This window comes from Anneissia japonica, unplaced genomic scaffold (genome assembly GCF_011630105.1).
Source record: "Anneissia japonica isolate Jap-2015-1 unplaced genomic scaffold, ASM1163010v1 scaffold1642_len504882_cov181, whole genome shotgun sequence".
Lineage (NCBI taxonomy): Eukaryota > Metazoa > Echinodermata > Crinoidea > Comatulida > Comatulidae > Anneissia > Anneissia japonica.
Window position 1 is genome coordinate 481,437 of NW_022692852.1, and position 16,543 is coordinate 497,979.

Here is a 16,543-nt window from a genome sequence, read left to right on the forward strand (position 1 = left end):
TCTTCCTATATGTGACTCAAGTACATTCTTGTATTACACTGCTATACATTTCTCAAGTACAGCAATATTAATTACAAAATTCCTTATATTTAAATTACAACTGAAACATTACTATAAAATTCACAGTTTCTAATAGTAGCCAGTCACAAGTTATAAAATTATTATAATTTAACAAGCCTTTTCTGAGAACCTGTCTTATAGGTTAATATGCATAAACATGAGGTCATACTGTATTGTATATATCGTTTTGGTATGAGTGCTTCGAGCTAATGATTGTGACGTTGCTTCTAATCGGGTTTAAATTTGCCTTAGTGGCCAAGTTATATAAGAAGGTATATTTATATTATTCTAATGACCCCAAGTTTAATTCAGGTTGAGTTGTCATTTTCAGTCTCACATATTTCCAGATCTATAGTCTTCTGTTTACAGTTTTATAAAATACAATTATAAAGCAAAGAGAATCATAACTAATAATTTATGCAATTTAGAAATACCTAGAGGATATACTATATACATAAATGTCATTAATTACTGTATAAATAGCAGTCAAATTATTCTACATAGAAAGTTGGAAAAATAATTATTTTCTTTTATATTGTATTAGAGTAATATTTAAGAATTTTAAAGTCATGTTTGCATAACATAAAATATGTTGAATACATAAGTATGTAGTATGTTTTGATGAAAGTGTAAAATAGCTCTCTTATGTTACATTGTCATAACATTGAAGTAGACATAATCAGTGACTTGCTTCGTGTGACCTTTAGTTCATACTATGGTATAAACAGACACAGTGAGGGAAGCTCAATGGGAAATTGCATGGCTTCTTCAGAGTGTTTCTGCTGTATTATATGGCACATTTATAATGTGCTCCAGCCTGGTTCTCGCAAGAGCCATAGTATCCGGATCGGGAGCTAACCGTTAGCACCTGCGTGAGAATGCCCGATCGGTTAGCGCTAACCATTAGCAGTATCCGGATACCGCTAACGGTTAGCAAGTTGAGCGCGTTTCTATCATCAACCAATCACACGTACGTGTTTACAATTTCCAGTATCTTATTGGCCAGTGATTCGATCATCATATTTTTGGTATCCGGATCGGGATTTTCTTGTATGGACGCACGGCAGCTAACGGTTAGGATCCGGACCCTGCTAACTGTTAGCAGCCGTATGAGAACATAGCCACTATAATGTTGGTTCGAATGCTAGTAAAGGTTAAAGGTTATGCAATTATACCGCACAAAATACGAGGGTCTCTATGCGCAAAATAAGTGAACAGATGTAATTGGAAAAACAAGGAAAGAACAACTCAAAGCCAGTACCGAAACAAGAACAATTTTAGGCTAGCACTCGGCTCAAGGAGCATCCGAATATGTTTAGAGAATGAGTTTTATTTTCAACAATTATAATTTTAAATTGCTTTTCCTTGACATTTATTTTGCACATTATCATAACATTTCCTTGTACCATATTTTTTTTATACTAATCACATTGTATGTTAAATATCACAGGATCAACTAGTAGTTTAGGGTCAAAGGTAAGAAGAAATTATAGACTTTCTAAGGGAAGTAAATATAAGGATGTTAAATATTATGTTATTGAATGTTTGTAATGAAAGGTAATAAAAATTAGCTGTATTAGTCAGTAAAATAAATTACAGTAGCGCCTTTTTTGACCATGGAGGTATTATAGTATAATACCTCCATATTTTGACTACTGTAATGAAATTTATTGAGACATGAGCTTGATCTAATTTGAGCTAGCTTCATCAGGTGAAAAGACAATGAAAGAATAACATAAGGGCCAGTAATAGAGTACAAATTTAAATATACAGAATGTTGCAGCCACTTTCATGGTATTCAGTAAAAAGAGAATATGGAAATATCATAAATTTGATTCAAAGGTAACTTAGAGATTATTATCACATCAAATGAATTTTAGCAGAATATGAATATTATTTGTGACTTCTGTAAATTTTTGCTAATAAAATAATGGCTATAGTTACAAATTGCTATCGTAAAATCAGATTTACCGTACAGTATGCCTATGCCTAGCATATGAAAATAATCCAATTTTTTTTATCTAACTCAAGTCTACAATACATGTGCAGATATTCTTTTACACAATAGTTTACTTTCCTTTAAAATGAGATGAAGATTGATAGGTTTTCTCTATGATCTTCTTCACTTATGTTGACATCATTATATCCACAGAGGAATATAACTGAATACTTCAATGCAGTCAACCCAAATATTATGATGCACATCTTTGCCAGGTGAGCATAATTGATTAATCCCATAAATGTTACTTTTTGTGGTATATAGTTGCAGCACCAGTGGGAAGTCAGAGGAAAATTTTTCTGTCAGACAAGCCTGGACCCCCTGTAATCAGATGCCACTTGATGTCTTGTTTATACCATAATAGTTACCTGCCTAGTAATTTTCTGTATCCAAAATTTTTTCTGAATTTAGTACTTAATGTTGTGGTTTAAAAGAAAAAGTTTCATCTTAAATCCATAAAATCTTTCCCAATCACCTCCATCAGCTTTGACTAGAGGCCTAGGCAGTCCCATGGTTCAGTTCCTGTATCAGACATGTTTGACACCCTGTCTGACAAACAATGGTAAAATTCAGAAATTGGAGAGAAGAGTTTTAAGTAATATAAAATTGAGTTAATCCTGAGGAACCTGCAGTGATAGTAACATCCCTTGCGATAAATTGGGCTATGTGCTAGAAGATTATCCCTAAACTCTTTCACAAAAAGTGCTGTATTATTTAACATGCACATGGCAAAAATATCTCTTCCAAATTTTGGTGCGCTTAATGAAATGGAAATTTGAAATTATGCTCATTAATAATGCATACATGCTATTACAGCTTAAAATCCCAACTGACAAACACTAAGATAACAGATAGCAAAATTAGATAATAAGCTACATCTAAAATATAGTTAATTTGTGGATTTTTATTTTCTCTTGTTTGATACTATGTATATTTTTTTTAATATGAACTATGTTTCTTGTTCCTGGTAAACATTATGTCAACTAATTGTAATATCTTGTTCACTTCTATCAAAACCCAGATTTGTTTTTAACAATAATATTGTTTTTAATTATGGCCATGAGAAACAAAATATAGTACCAATTTCATGACTTATGAAAGCTCATTAAATAATAAAACTATGAAACTTGTAGAGTTCCTACTAATTAATATGTTAATGTATTTTTGTATAGTTTACTCTATGAACGAAGGGTTCTTATAACATCTAGACGCTTAAGTTTAGTAAGTACTTTTCAAATATATTCACTTCGTTATATGGTCATTAACATTTTTTTTATAAGAAGTTTGATATTTGTCAGTAGGCTTAATATTTCAGATATGCAAGCCTTTTCTGACCATACAAAACAAATTTTAGTGGACAATCAAGAATAAATATCAATTTTTTCCTTCTTTATTCAATCATTTAGCTCTATACCGGTACTGAACACTCTACCCTAGTTGATCTTGATATTCATACAAGTTATACTGCCCCCTCCGATGATACCGGGTGTAGAGTTTTTAGTAAATCGTGAAGGTGGCAGCAACTTAAAACTGTTCAAAGTTCCAGGAAGGAAAATCATTATTATATACAAAGTAATATATGTTTATGAGTCCAATAGGATAGAATATTTTTATGAGGTGATGGAATGTTCCATTAAGCTATATCAACAATTTGAAAAATTGAAACATTCAATATATGTTTCATGCAATACCAACTCTTGAAGAAGTTTTTCATTTGTTAGGGGGATTTTTATTGCCCATGTCGATTGTACTCTTTGGGTCAAAATTTCAATGGCATTGTTTCACTGACGTACAATTTATTGACTGGAACTAAACTGCACAGAAAAATTGGCAAATGAAACAAATTTTTAATTGTGTAATGTACTTTTTTATTGAATGGAACAATTTATTTTTCGCACATGACTCATAATCAACTAATCAGATGAAATAATCTAATTGGGTGTTTTATAGTATTGTTATCCACTTTATAGTAAGTGTTGGTATAAACTAACTGTATTGTTGTTTTTATTCCAGCTTACTGCCTGTATTCATGGTGCTGCACAGCTGATATATCCACTACACTGGCAACATATATTTATACCGGTGATGCCGCCCCACCTACTGGATTACTGCTGCGCACCCATGCCGTACCTTATAGGGGTTCATTCTTCACTTATGCAGGTAATTTCTTTCTGAAAAAGTTGCACATGGTACATACAGTGTCAGTATTATATAACAGGAGTAATAATCTATGTGAAATAGTGCTATATGAACATTGATTATTGTGTTTGTTATGGTTGTTAATGATATTATTGATTATTTTGTAGTTATCTTTATAATAATTATTAATGGAGGGCGGCGGTTGCCGCAGTGATTGCTGCTCAGGTTTAGATACTTCAGCTTGCATTGTGGACAGACTGTAAAAAAAGGGTTCACGCCTCGCTTTTTTTGGTCATACAAGATCTTGCTGTAGGGTTAAACATTTGTCCTGCATACAATAACAAAAATGTAATGTTTATATCATTATTATTATTGTTAGTGATTTGGTTGTAGTTTTTATTATTTGTTGTTATTATTATGAAGATATTATAAATCTGATGAACGTCACAATTTAATAAACCACATTGGTGCATTCTCTTTACGCTTGCAGAAGGTTAAGAAAATGCCGCTGGATGAAGTACTTGTGCTTGACGCAGACATTAATGATTTTGAGAGTCCATACAATGATTTAGAGAAACTTTCATCAGATGTTGTGAGTAAAAAAAACGAACATAATTAATTTACCAAGAAAAAACAACTTGTACTGGTTGTTGGTGTTTGGCTTCCAATTCCTTGGCCATTGGTTCAAAGTACTGTACAATGTTTCTCAACCAAAAAAAACTCTGTCTGAAAATGAAATTTTATTTATGAGAATTGAAAAAAATTTAAATCTTTTTTGTTGACTTTTATCTTTTGAAACTCTAGCCTGTTCATCATAATCCAGTGAAATATGTCTATATAAGCATACATCTTTTTAAAATGCTTTAATATGTAAAATGCAGCTTATTCTGTAATTCCTAAATATTGTTGATAGTTATTTGACAGATCATTATGATTTTGAAACATGTTAATTAGTTTTTCATAATATTTGAATTAAAGGTGAATCAACTAAAGAAGAATCTTCGGAACAATGCGACTCAACTTGGAGATGGTATTGCACGCTCCTTTATGAAGGCTCTGGTGCCAATCATTGGTAACTACAGGGCAGCAATAAAGCAACAGGTAATGCAGTGTAACAATAGGTTATGTGTTTGCATCATAAGTACCATTACATTTTGTAAGTTCTTCTACTTTAAATAAAAAATTGTGTTTCTTGCAAATTTTATTACTACATACATTTTTTATCCTGTGTTAGTAATCACATAATAAATGATCAAGCTTTTGTGGTCTAATACCTACCAGTTTTAAACGTCGCTTATGACAGAGAATTCTACTCTCTTCAGATGAGATTTTTAAGTTGTTGATCCTGTTTACATAATGGTTCTTTGCACAAAGAATTTATAACATAGTCTGTCTCCTGATCTGAATTATACAAATGGTTTTCAAGCTTTTTTTATATATATATTTTTAGGATACCAGTAAATTTGAGTTTGAAGAAGAGTTATTTATCAAACACAGCCCAACTAACATGCACACCTTTCTGGAGACGCTGCTTCATTCTCAACACTTTCAAGAATTCATTGGGGACCGACTGAATGACTTAAATGCAAAGAGGGGTTATAACGACATATTTGAGGAAGAAATTCGTGCTGCTAGTACTGAAAAAGGTGAGTAAACTTAGTCATCATCTTTATTAATTATCATCATCATTATATTAATATTATTGCTTGTTATTATTATCTATATTATCCAGCTTATGATTTTGATAATTTTATATTTTTCTTATATTTATAGAGAAAAATAAAATGAAAGATGCGTTTTTAAATATGAAGACTGATAGTAGGGCATTGATAAATAAAGTGCAAAAGAAGGTAAGGATAATAAGAAGACAGTGATGGTGGCATAAGTGATAGTTGAGGTGGCATTTATGATAGTGATGGCAACATTTCTGATTATGGCAATGGTGGCAAATGATGGTGGTGACGGCAGTGATGATGATAATGCTGGTAACAGCAGTGATGATAGTGGTAACGGCAGTTTGCAGGATGGTCATGGTGGCGTATGCAGTGATGATGGGTGTGGTATGCCATATTTGATAGTGTTAATAATAATGATGATAATGATGATGATTAAGACAATAATGGTGATAGTGGTGATGCGATGATTATGTAAATGTGTGGGTATTATAATGATGTTAGATTAAATTATAGTGATGATTATGACAATGGTGTTGGTGATGATGATGGTGGTGTTATGATAATGACAGTGATGATGACGACCTGTGTTCTGGTGGTGATGTGTCTGGATAAAAGTGATAATGGTAGAGATCATATTATTAAGGATGATGATTACATGTACTACTGTATGAATCACAAAGCATGATATTGATAATGTGTAAAATGCTATAGCATCAGTATATCAAAATTGTATCATTATATCAAAATGATATGCTTAAATATTAAATATTGAGGAATTACATATTGTCTTTAACAAAAATAAAATCATATTTCTGTAATTGTGCTCTTTCGATTGATATGTTACTGGTATCTTGCAGGTCCATGCTCTGTTTAAACTGCATGATTTGTTTTCTTGTCAGAAATATTTAATCACATATTTAAAGCTAAAATAACTAAATATTTGAAGCTGTACTCCCTCCAGAATGCAGTTGTAGTTTGCAGTACGAAACTCAGAGCTATGACTTTAGGTCTTGCAAAAAAGCCATGTTGTAATGACTAAAACCTTGTTACTAACAACTCGCTATATGTTTTGCATGTGGAATGTGTACCATAAGGAGTGTGAAGTCGTCTTACTTAGCTGTGCTAAGCCATGTCGCATGTTTACTAAACAGTTAAATATGACTGCATTGGTTTTTCTTTTGTTTTGCATTATTTGTTTTGTTTGCCTGTTGCATGTCTCTTGTTTGCTTTGCTATAGCAGTATTGTATTTCTATAGATATATATATATATTTCCCCCCAGATTTCCTCAAATCATAGCGTAAAGGGTAACAGGGTATGTAGAGTAGACGCCAAACCTTTTGAAAAGCTTTTTGGTGGTTTTTTTTTTCTTTTTATAAACTCATCTACCTTTATGCACCTTCTTGATGTTTTGTTCTCTTTCACATTTTTCTTTGCTGCAGACATTAAGTTGTTTTCCTCTAATAACTGTATGTTTAATGTACATTCTTTCAATATCTCATTTTTTCATTCTCTTTCAATTTTATCCTTGTATCACCTTCAATCAGGCAAATCCTGCAATGAAGCATATGGTTCAGCAGGTAATCAACTTTGACCTGTTTTCTAGCTTTTGACATATGATAAGAAACTTTGACTTTATACATTTATATATATATAATGAGCCTGATATTAAGACATATTTTTTTTATTTATGTATTTTGAGGTCCACTAAAATATTTAATTTAAGTTTTTTTTTAATTATCAACTTCAAAATTATATATGGATACCATCTTTGCACCTTTGTCTTCTTACCGAAAATTTTTAGATCAGACTGCTTATACACCCAGTTCAGTTAAACAAATGTTAGTGTTTTCACAAGATTTTTAGGTACAAAACAGGATTAAATTAAGTGTATATTTTTCATAAATTTCGAAGTGTTTGTATTTGTTTCATAATTTCATATGTGATAAATGAATCCTGGCACCACAAATCACGGCTTTTATACATCACACTGTAGTTTAATAGTACTGTATATTGTCTCATCACATCATTATAATGTACAACAGTTCACTGGTAATATTCAGTAGTTACATTTCATTGCTCATAAATAGTCACCATTGTGTTATACCCATTAATGTGCCTGTTTAAAGGTGTGTAACTAATACAAACACTTTTATCACTTTATTAATTACTTTAGACAAAGGACTTTGCAAAAACAGGTGTGAAAGAATTCAAAGGCATGAAGACTAAGCTCATTAAATCAAAGGTAATTTGTTTCAAATTAATTTTATAATTATATATATAATGCATATTAAAATACATGACTAATAATAGATCCCCCTTTAATTATTAATGGACCAATTGTTTGTGTTCTTCAGATAACTAGATTTAATTGCCAGCTACCAGAAATAAAACTACTCAATTATTTTTAGGACATTTATATTTGGAAAATATAAAAGATAGTGTTGTTGATCTGTGAATTGTGGCACTATTTGAATTTATTTAAAAGTTTAAAAAAATCTCATAAATGGAATTATTTTTAATAAACAATATGTGTTATTAAACAGTTTTCATTGAAAGGATCAATTTCTAAGTGCAAAAGTGTGTCACATTTGGTAAGGATTTGAGCCAACTTGTTGTTTTTCTGCTAAATTTAATAATTTTTCATTATTGTATGGTCAATGGTACCTTTTTGGTTTTGGGAATTATCCATTTATAAAACATTAACTTTGCAGAACTTGTATATATATTTTGTTTAAATATTTGTAATACATTTATTAAGTAATCACTGGGTAATAAAATTTTGATGGTTGAGGAAATTTATTTTCCCCTCCCCCATTTATTCCTATTACTGTATTAACCTTTTCACTTTTTGTGCATTTTAAGTGTATAACAATTTCAAATTTGAAGATAAAGATTGTTGAATTACTTGGTTCATTAAACAAATTCAATACTGATTTTGCAATTGCATGATGATAAAATCAGTGGGTTTAAAATTTTATGAAATCATGAAATGTGTACTATAATACATCTCATGAATTAGTGTATATCTCATGTAATAGATAAATCTCAACGAATCAGTTCATCTCATGACATGTATTTTACAATATACTGTAGATAAATATAATTCCTGAGATAGGAGCATCCCATGAGATATATGTCTTGTGATAGTTAAATCTCATGAGACAGGGACATCTTGTGATATGTATCTCTTATGATAGATAAATCTCATGAGAAATGGAACATCTTGTGATATGTATCTCTCATGATAGATAACTCTCATGAGATAAGAACATCTTGTGATATGCATCTCTCATGATAAATAAATCTCATGAGATAGGAACATCTTGTGATATGTGTATCTCATGATAGATAAATCTCATGAGATAGGAACATCCCATGTCTGAGATTTATCTCTCATGATAGGTAAATCTTATGAGATATGGTAAGGAAGGTGAAATTTTATTCATCCATGACATGGCAATTAAAAGTAGCTCGCTTGATTACAAATACATTAAATTAAAAAAAAAACATTTTATAACATTTCATACAAAAATTCATTAAAATATTAAAATTGCATACAAATTCACAAAAAAAGTACATTTCATAAATACATTTCATGTCATTTAAAAAGAAATTTCATTTCATAAACACATTTCATGAAAAAATGCATTTAAAATATTAAAAGTACATATATATTTACATAAAAAATCAATTATTGTTTAAAATGTGAATTGTGATATTTAATAACCCAAGGAATGATGATGGTTCGTGACAGCAGGCGGTGGCCTACCACTTCGTTGTACAGTTGAACTTGTCTAAAGTTGAATCCAAAATGGCATTGAAAAATTGTTTGACTTAGATAAAATTTGACTTACAGATCGTTAATTAATGGAAAACATAACAATTTGGTATGTAAAATAAGGTCAACTTCGAAATTATTCGAGTTAGACAAAGTCAACTTAGGCAAGTTTAAATGTAATATATGATCAACTAATTCACTATGGAGGGGATGACTAATGTCATTCATCACAGTGCTATATTTAGTAGCTAATCAACTAAGTCCACTGACTGCTGGCTCCTATAATCCTCTCATCTCTTACAAAACTGATCTATCCCGTTGCAATATATTCCCATCCCAGCCAATCAGACAGTAATTCCATACCCCACATATTACAGACATGTAAACAATAGAAATAATTTCATAATGCACATTAAAATGTTTCGGCTTCCGGGAGAAGTACATTCTGGAATTAAATTTTCTCATAAAATCCACATATCAGCCCATGAAAGTCTATTGTCTAAAACTCTTGAATATTTAAAATTAGATAACTGTTCAACAGCAGTGTTTCCTATTACAGTAGTTCCAATTCTTTCTTGTTTTTAAAAAAATCAGTTGTCATTTTTTTTCACAATACAGTACTGAATAAAATTATCAATCTCAGTATAATACTGGGTATCATTATCGGTTTTTTTTAAAGACCTAACATCATGGTGTCGTCTGCAAATTTAACAATTGGACAGGACTTGCAGGAAGATCGACAATGTGCTGTATAGAGTGTGATTTAGAACGGAGCTAGAACCGTGCCATGGGGTGCAAGTGTATTAGTAACAATGACGTCAGATTGTGCAAATTTGTTTAGGTGTACTGATACATATTGCAAACTATCAGTTAAAAAGTTACAAAGGCAATCAATGGATGGAATATTTATTCCAACAAACTTTAAATTATAAGATTAGGTTGGATCATGTTAAATGGTGATGAAAAATCAAGAAAAATGATACGAACTAAGTTACCCTGCCGTGTGTATTCTAAGTGAGAATATATTTTCTCAAGTGAAAATAATATAGGATCATCATTCAGTGCTACAGTTACTTTCATACTTAAACTGTAAAGGATCCATATGATTCCATACTAGAAGTTTCAAAACTTCCAATACAATTTTCTCACATACCTTCTATGCTACTGAAGTTAAAGCTACGGTCTTAGGTCATTCTAAAGCTCTATCTACAGTATCGAATTTTGTGTGACAAAAAAGTGTGATATGCCCATATACTGTATGGGCATGATGACATCATACCATGACCATATATAGGCATAGCATTACTATATATGGGCATGTCACATTTTTTTGTCAAAGAAAATTTGATAGTGTGGATAGAACTTTACTTTGAATTCAATGTTTTTTATGTACAGGTACAGTCCATGATTTCTTCCAAATGTCTGGTAATAATTTGTTCTTGAAGCATATATTAAAAATACAAATAAAAAAATTTGATAACTCACTGGCAAATAATTTTAACACCTAAGCTGATAGCTTTTCTGGTCCAGCTGCCTTGTTTGAGTGCTATTTTATAAAATATTTCCTAACAATATCATTGATTTTACGGATGTTAAATTCCATTTCCTCTGAGTCTAATGAACTACTAATAATGTTTTCTCTTCTGTAAAATTGTATCTATCAAATCTATTAAAGAAATAAATGGTGTTGGCATATTCAGTAGACTCATTTGGTGATCTACAATTTTTTAGTTTACCATTTGAAAAACAACCTATTAACTGCATACCATGCTACACCCATTTAATACAGTATTATTTTTCTGTAAAATTATTTTGTTTTTATGAACTTCTTTACCTTTACATATTTCAGATTTGAGCTCGCTCTTCATTCATTCCAATTGTTGTTTATTTCCATTTTTAAAGCTTTCTTTTTTATTATCATTTTTACACTTTTAGTAATTCACAGTTTTTTTATTTGCATATATACTTAATTAAATATATCTCGAGATTCTGTAGATACATCTCATTAACTGTATCTGTCTCATGGGATGCATCCAATAGAATATCTCAATATATATTTCATGTCGTATATCATCAAACAATTATTTTCTTCAATGGCTGGTTACTACATTAAGTGCGTCCTTTTTATCTTCAAATATAAGTCTGGGTTATTAGTTTTTTTGTATCATTTACAGTATGATTACTTATGATATTATGATAATATTGTACATTTCAAGAGGCTATATCCTACATTTATTCATTCAAAAGATAATTCACATTAGTGGTGAATTTGCCAACAGGGAGTCCGAACCAAAGTGCCGACTGAAGCCTTGGCCAGGGGTGACGGCAAATGGGGGTACAGTGTTCCCAACAGGGGCTACGATGTTCCCAACAGGGGCGCCAATGTTCCCAACAGGGGCGCCAATGACCCTGATGAGAGAAAAATGGGTGTGACCGGGCGTTGCTCAATATATTTCCAAAGTGGTCTAGGAGGCAAAGCTCAAAGAAATGACAATTTAGGGGTTTAAAAGGCTTATTTAATCAATAATCAATTTTAGAGTCTACTGATATGTATAAAATACATATAATTTTTTTTTAAGTAGAGAAGAATATAAAATAGGATGATATATAAATTAAATAAAATACCTACCTACTAATGAATGCAAGGGATTGAAAATGAGAAATGAAGCAAAAATTGTAAAAGGGGCTAATTCAGAGAAAAATCTGGTTAAAGGCAATTTGCTGTGCCACACACAAAGCCCACGATTTTACGATATGACTGTAGATAATGTATATGACTGTATATAATATTCTTTTTGTGTAGGATGATTTAGACACAGGACATTCTATTCAACATCTCAAGATATCGGGGCCTATTCCCACAAGGCGGAGTAACCCAAGTTCACCGTCCTCAAGTCCAAATTTAAGAAGGGTAAGGCAATAAGTAACAGTTACTTTTATTATTAACTTTAAAGATGTACTGTCTGTCATGAGCTAAAAAATAAAATTAAAAATTCAATTCAGTGCAACTGAGGAAGAACTTTAGAAGGGTATGTAAATGGAATAATTAATTCTTTTTTATTAAACCAAGAAATATGCATAAGAAGCAGATGAATGTTTTTGTGCTTTCAGAAGAGTACGTTCAAAAGATATGAACATAAAATATATCAGTATTTTTTTGCGAGTCAGATGGACAGGGTCGCTGCAACATACAGCCATAATTTCAGCGCAGGTTTGAGCGACATGCTCTTTTGTGGTTCCTGTCATGGATAAAGATTATAAACCATAGGCCCAGTGGACACAATTTGGTGCATGTACAATTTAAAGATACCAGTACATATCTCAAGACGAGTAGGGGGTTACCCCAGTGTACTGGCTCATTAGCTCAGACACAAAGAGACCAAGTTATTGTATGAGCTAGTCCACACTTTGAGCAATTTGATACTTCGGTATAAAGCGATATATAAGGCGAACTACATTACATTTTCATGTTTTCTTTTGATATGATTGTGGTATTACTTTCAACATACTCCAATTCGCATATTACAAATGCTTTGTTGTAACATAGGATTTTATTTTGATTGTAATTTGCAGACTCTGAAGCCCACCTTTGTAGCAGGAACGAACTCACAACGTCCAAGAACGGTGGCCATTACACCCAAAGATGTGATGCATAAAACTAATGCTAGCGATAAGTATGTACAATTATTTATTTATATTATTTTTTTTGGTTTTGAAGAAGAGTGAATTACCGCAAAGTCAGAATTCTTTGCAACTCCTGCTGTTACTGTACTCCTTGCAATGATCACAAGTCATGTCCATGTTTCTTCAAATGGACACTATCAGCACTTCCTCAATATGCCATCTTCCTTCTCCATGATTTGCCACTGCTCTTTTTAATACTCCATTTATACTCCACTTATTTCCTTCTAGAATCAGATCTTATAGACCAATTGAGTTCCATGACGGATTTGATGATATCCTGGGCAAAGACACACTGTTTAGTAATAAAGAGTTAAACTCAATACTCAAGAAGTTGGATAAAGATAGTACAGACTCAAGCTCCGAAAGCTCATATGCAGATGTAAGTCCATTCTCATTTTACATCTGTTTTTGTAGTGAAACTCGAACAAAAAACTGTAAACATTTTTTAAGTATAAGCAAAGAACTTGATATATGGCATTAGACACACCCTCTCGCTGGGAGCCTATTTTTTTATTTACCACAGGTGAAATAAAAATATATATATTTATACTCTTTAATGCATTTTTCTTAATTTTCTATATAGGATGAAAAGAAACCAACTGAGGTCCCGATCCCAATGCCTAGAAAGAAAAAAATAAATTCATTTAATCAACAAGGACCTGGTAGCAACACCTCAAACGAATCACTAAAACCTGGCACATTACTTCAACAAAGCATGCTAGCATCTCAGCCCCCTACTGCACCTCCCCGCAGGCCAAAAAAAGCCACAAATGGTAGCATACCTACAAGAAGCCTATCTTCCAATTTTGTTCAATCAAACACTAACAAAAACGCTTGCACTTCTGATTCGTTGATTGATATATCTGATTGGAACTCATTGGATCCAGTTTCAAAAGAAATCACTCTACGTACGTCCAGGTCCGCGGAAAAATTGACAGCATTTGCTGACAACTTTACTGACTATAACTATACTGATGTCCAGGGATCAGAGACTGGAGTGTGCAACACATCTACAGAAAACATGCTTCTTGAAATATTCAGTGAGGCTTCTAAAACTGCACAGTTAGAACCACCAGTGAGGCAAATGCGAACAAACAACAGTAGTCCAAACTTGAATACGTACAGTGCCCCACCAGTCCAGACAAATCCGTTTGCACTTAACGTTCCTCCGTCACCTCAGATAAACTTTACTGGAATTCATGAGCAGCATTCTCCAAATACAATGAGTTCGTTTCATCAACAGTACCCCTGTCAAACATCGGGTACCACTTTGTTGTCGCTAGCGGGCGGCCAAACAAACTCTGGCAAAAGGAATTCAAACCCATTTCAAACTTCACCAACCACAAAACAGTCAGATCCATTTGAGGATTTAGTATCTATACAAAAAAGCTATGTTAGCTCTACTTGTGGGAAGTCCACATAATGTACGTAATATTGCAATACACTGTGTATTTTGTTGCTGTTTTACTGCACTGTACCTGAGCCACCATCCTGTCATCATGTATGATTGTCCATTTGTAAACGTCGGTTCTGTATTTCAATGCTGTAGTACTCATGATTTGAACTGTCAGCAGATATGTGTGATCCATAAAGTTAGGAATACTGAAGTGTTAACTATGAAAGACGGAGATGGATTGAATTTGTATCTGTGTGCAACAAGTGGTGTGAATTTGCACTATAGTATTCTTATTAGACCTCTATGGTTGTTTAAATAACCTAGTTTTCTGGTTATTGCCTCAAGTTTTGGATGTGTGGGAAAAGCACTAAGCGTGAGCCCTCTGTTGTTATTATACTAATTAGGATTGTGTGCAATGCTCAGTAAAGCAAATAAATATATCAATTGAACTAATAACCACGTTTTAGAATGAATCCCTTTCAACAAAGCTTTCTCCAGCAGTGGTTACAACAACAAAATAAACCAGCAGTATCTTTCTATGTATGTTAATATCCAATATAAATCAAACATAGAGAGAATACAATATATAGATGATGTATATATATATATATATGTGGAAAAACAGTATTCCATTAGTTTAAATATTAAATTCATTTTGATTGTTTATTATTTTATTCTTCGGTCCATTGCATTAGTATATGATATTTATAAAGGACGAGAAATTATTTTCCAAATCTCTATTTAAATTTTTCATTTGATTAGGCCTGTGTCTGGAATTAGTTATATGGAGCTATTATTTAACATACATGGTCATATTATATAATTATAAATGTTTAAAGAAGTAAATATAATTATTTATGTGTTAAGTATAAGAATCGCCCCAAACAGTATCTGATTTTGTGACATCATATAATATGATATTTGCTGTGACACTTTAAAACCCAAGAATAAAAGAAGCAATCAGTATATTTGAAGGTTGAAAATAGTATTTGTGGTACAGTGCTCATTATTGCATCATAAGTTCAAATGTTGCAGATTCTAGGAGTTTTTCTATTCCACTTCCAAAAACTTATGAGAAATTCTTTAACACATATAGATGTGTAGTAATAATGTGTTATACATGTCTAAGCAAGGTGAGTTTCAAGCCAGACACGCCATCAGATGTTTGTTTAGCTCTGTCCACACTATGAAATTTTATGTTACAAAAATATGTGATATGCCCATATTTGGGTGTCATATGCCTATATTTGGGTGTAATATGACATCGTCATGCCCATATATAGGCATATCACACAAATTTGTCATAAAATTATAGTGTGGGCAGAGCTTTAGTCTCAACAGACAATGTTTGATCAGATTATCACATTTTGTCTGTCAGATTTAGCAGACACCACACTCGAGAATGTTAGACTAGACTTGATGAAGTTTGGTTGTGTTATAGCTATCCTGGGCTCCTTGTTCGGATTACACAGTGAATACTATGCTCAGTGAACGCCATACATAAACTTTACTGGTGTTTTGGTATTTTTTTTTGGTGGGGGGGGGAGTGGGGAATTCTACTCGTTATCTCTTAAATTGAATCGATCATTGGTGCCACTGTTCAGAAATTGGAAAAACAAAACTGTGATTTTAAATACAAACTTGTTAGATTTTCACTTGTGTGTTCTTTGTGCCATGGAATTGTATTGACTATTCAGTATTCACCCACAATACACATCTATATACATATAGGTGGTTTAGGTCTATTATATACATATATGTATATATATATGTATTTTCATTCTTTTTTATTCTGGAATCAATAATATAT

The 16,543-nt window shown here is 32.1% G+C and overlaps 1 protein-coding gene across 4 annotated transcripts in view; it reads left to right on the plus strand.

The window, feature by feature from the left end:
• The window catches only part of LOC117100443 (DENN domain-containing protein 1B-like), a 34,604-nt gene extending 18,885 nt beyond the window's left edge, over window positions 1-15,719 (plus strand). Inside the window, exons 8-21 of one of the 4 annotated variants that reach the window (XM_033240141.1) lie at window positions 2,213-2,274; window positions 3,232-3,280; window positions 4,073-4,219; window positions 4,689-4,790; window positions 5,177-5,299; window positions 5,649-5,844; window positions 5,972-6,048; window positions 7,155-7,187; window positions 7,420-7,452; window positions 8,049-8,117; window positions 12,457-12,564; window positions 13,227-13,327; window positions 13,566-13,716; window positions 13,921-15,719. In XM_033240141.1, coding sequence (XP_033096032.1) covers window positions 2,213-2,274; window positions 3,232-3,280; window positions 4,073-4,219; window positions 4,689-4,790; window positions 5,177-5,299; window positions 5,649-5,844; window positions 5,972-6,048; window positions 7,155-7,187; window positions 7,420-7,452; window positions 8,049-8,117; window positions 12,457-12,564; window positions 13,227-13,327; window positions 13,566-13,716; window positions 13,921-14,760 — 2,091 coding nt within the window. In that variant the 3' untranslated portion in view covers window positions 14,761-15,719. The remainder of the gene's footprint in view (window positions 1-2,212; window positions 2,275-3,231; window positions 3,281-4,072; window positions 4,220-4,688; window positions 4,791-5,176; window positions 5,300-5,648; window positions 5,845-5,971; window positions 6,049-7,154; window positions 7,188-7,419; window positions 7,453-8,048; window positions 8,118-12,456; window positions 12,565-13,226; window positions 13,328-13,565; window positions 13,717-13,920) is intronic. The other 3 variants (XM_033240142.1, XM_033240143.1, XM_033240144.1) reach the window with 3 other exon arrangements.
• The last annotated feature ends 824 nt before the right edge of the window (window positions 15,720-16,543 follow it).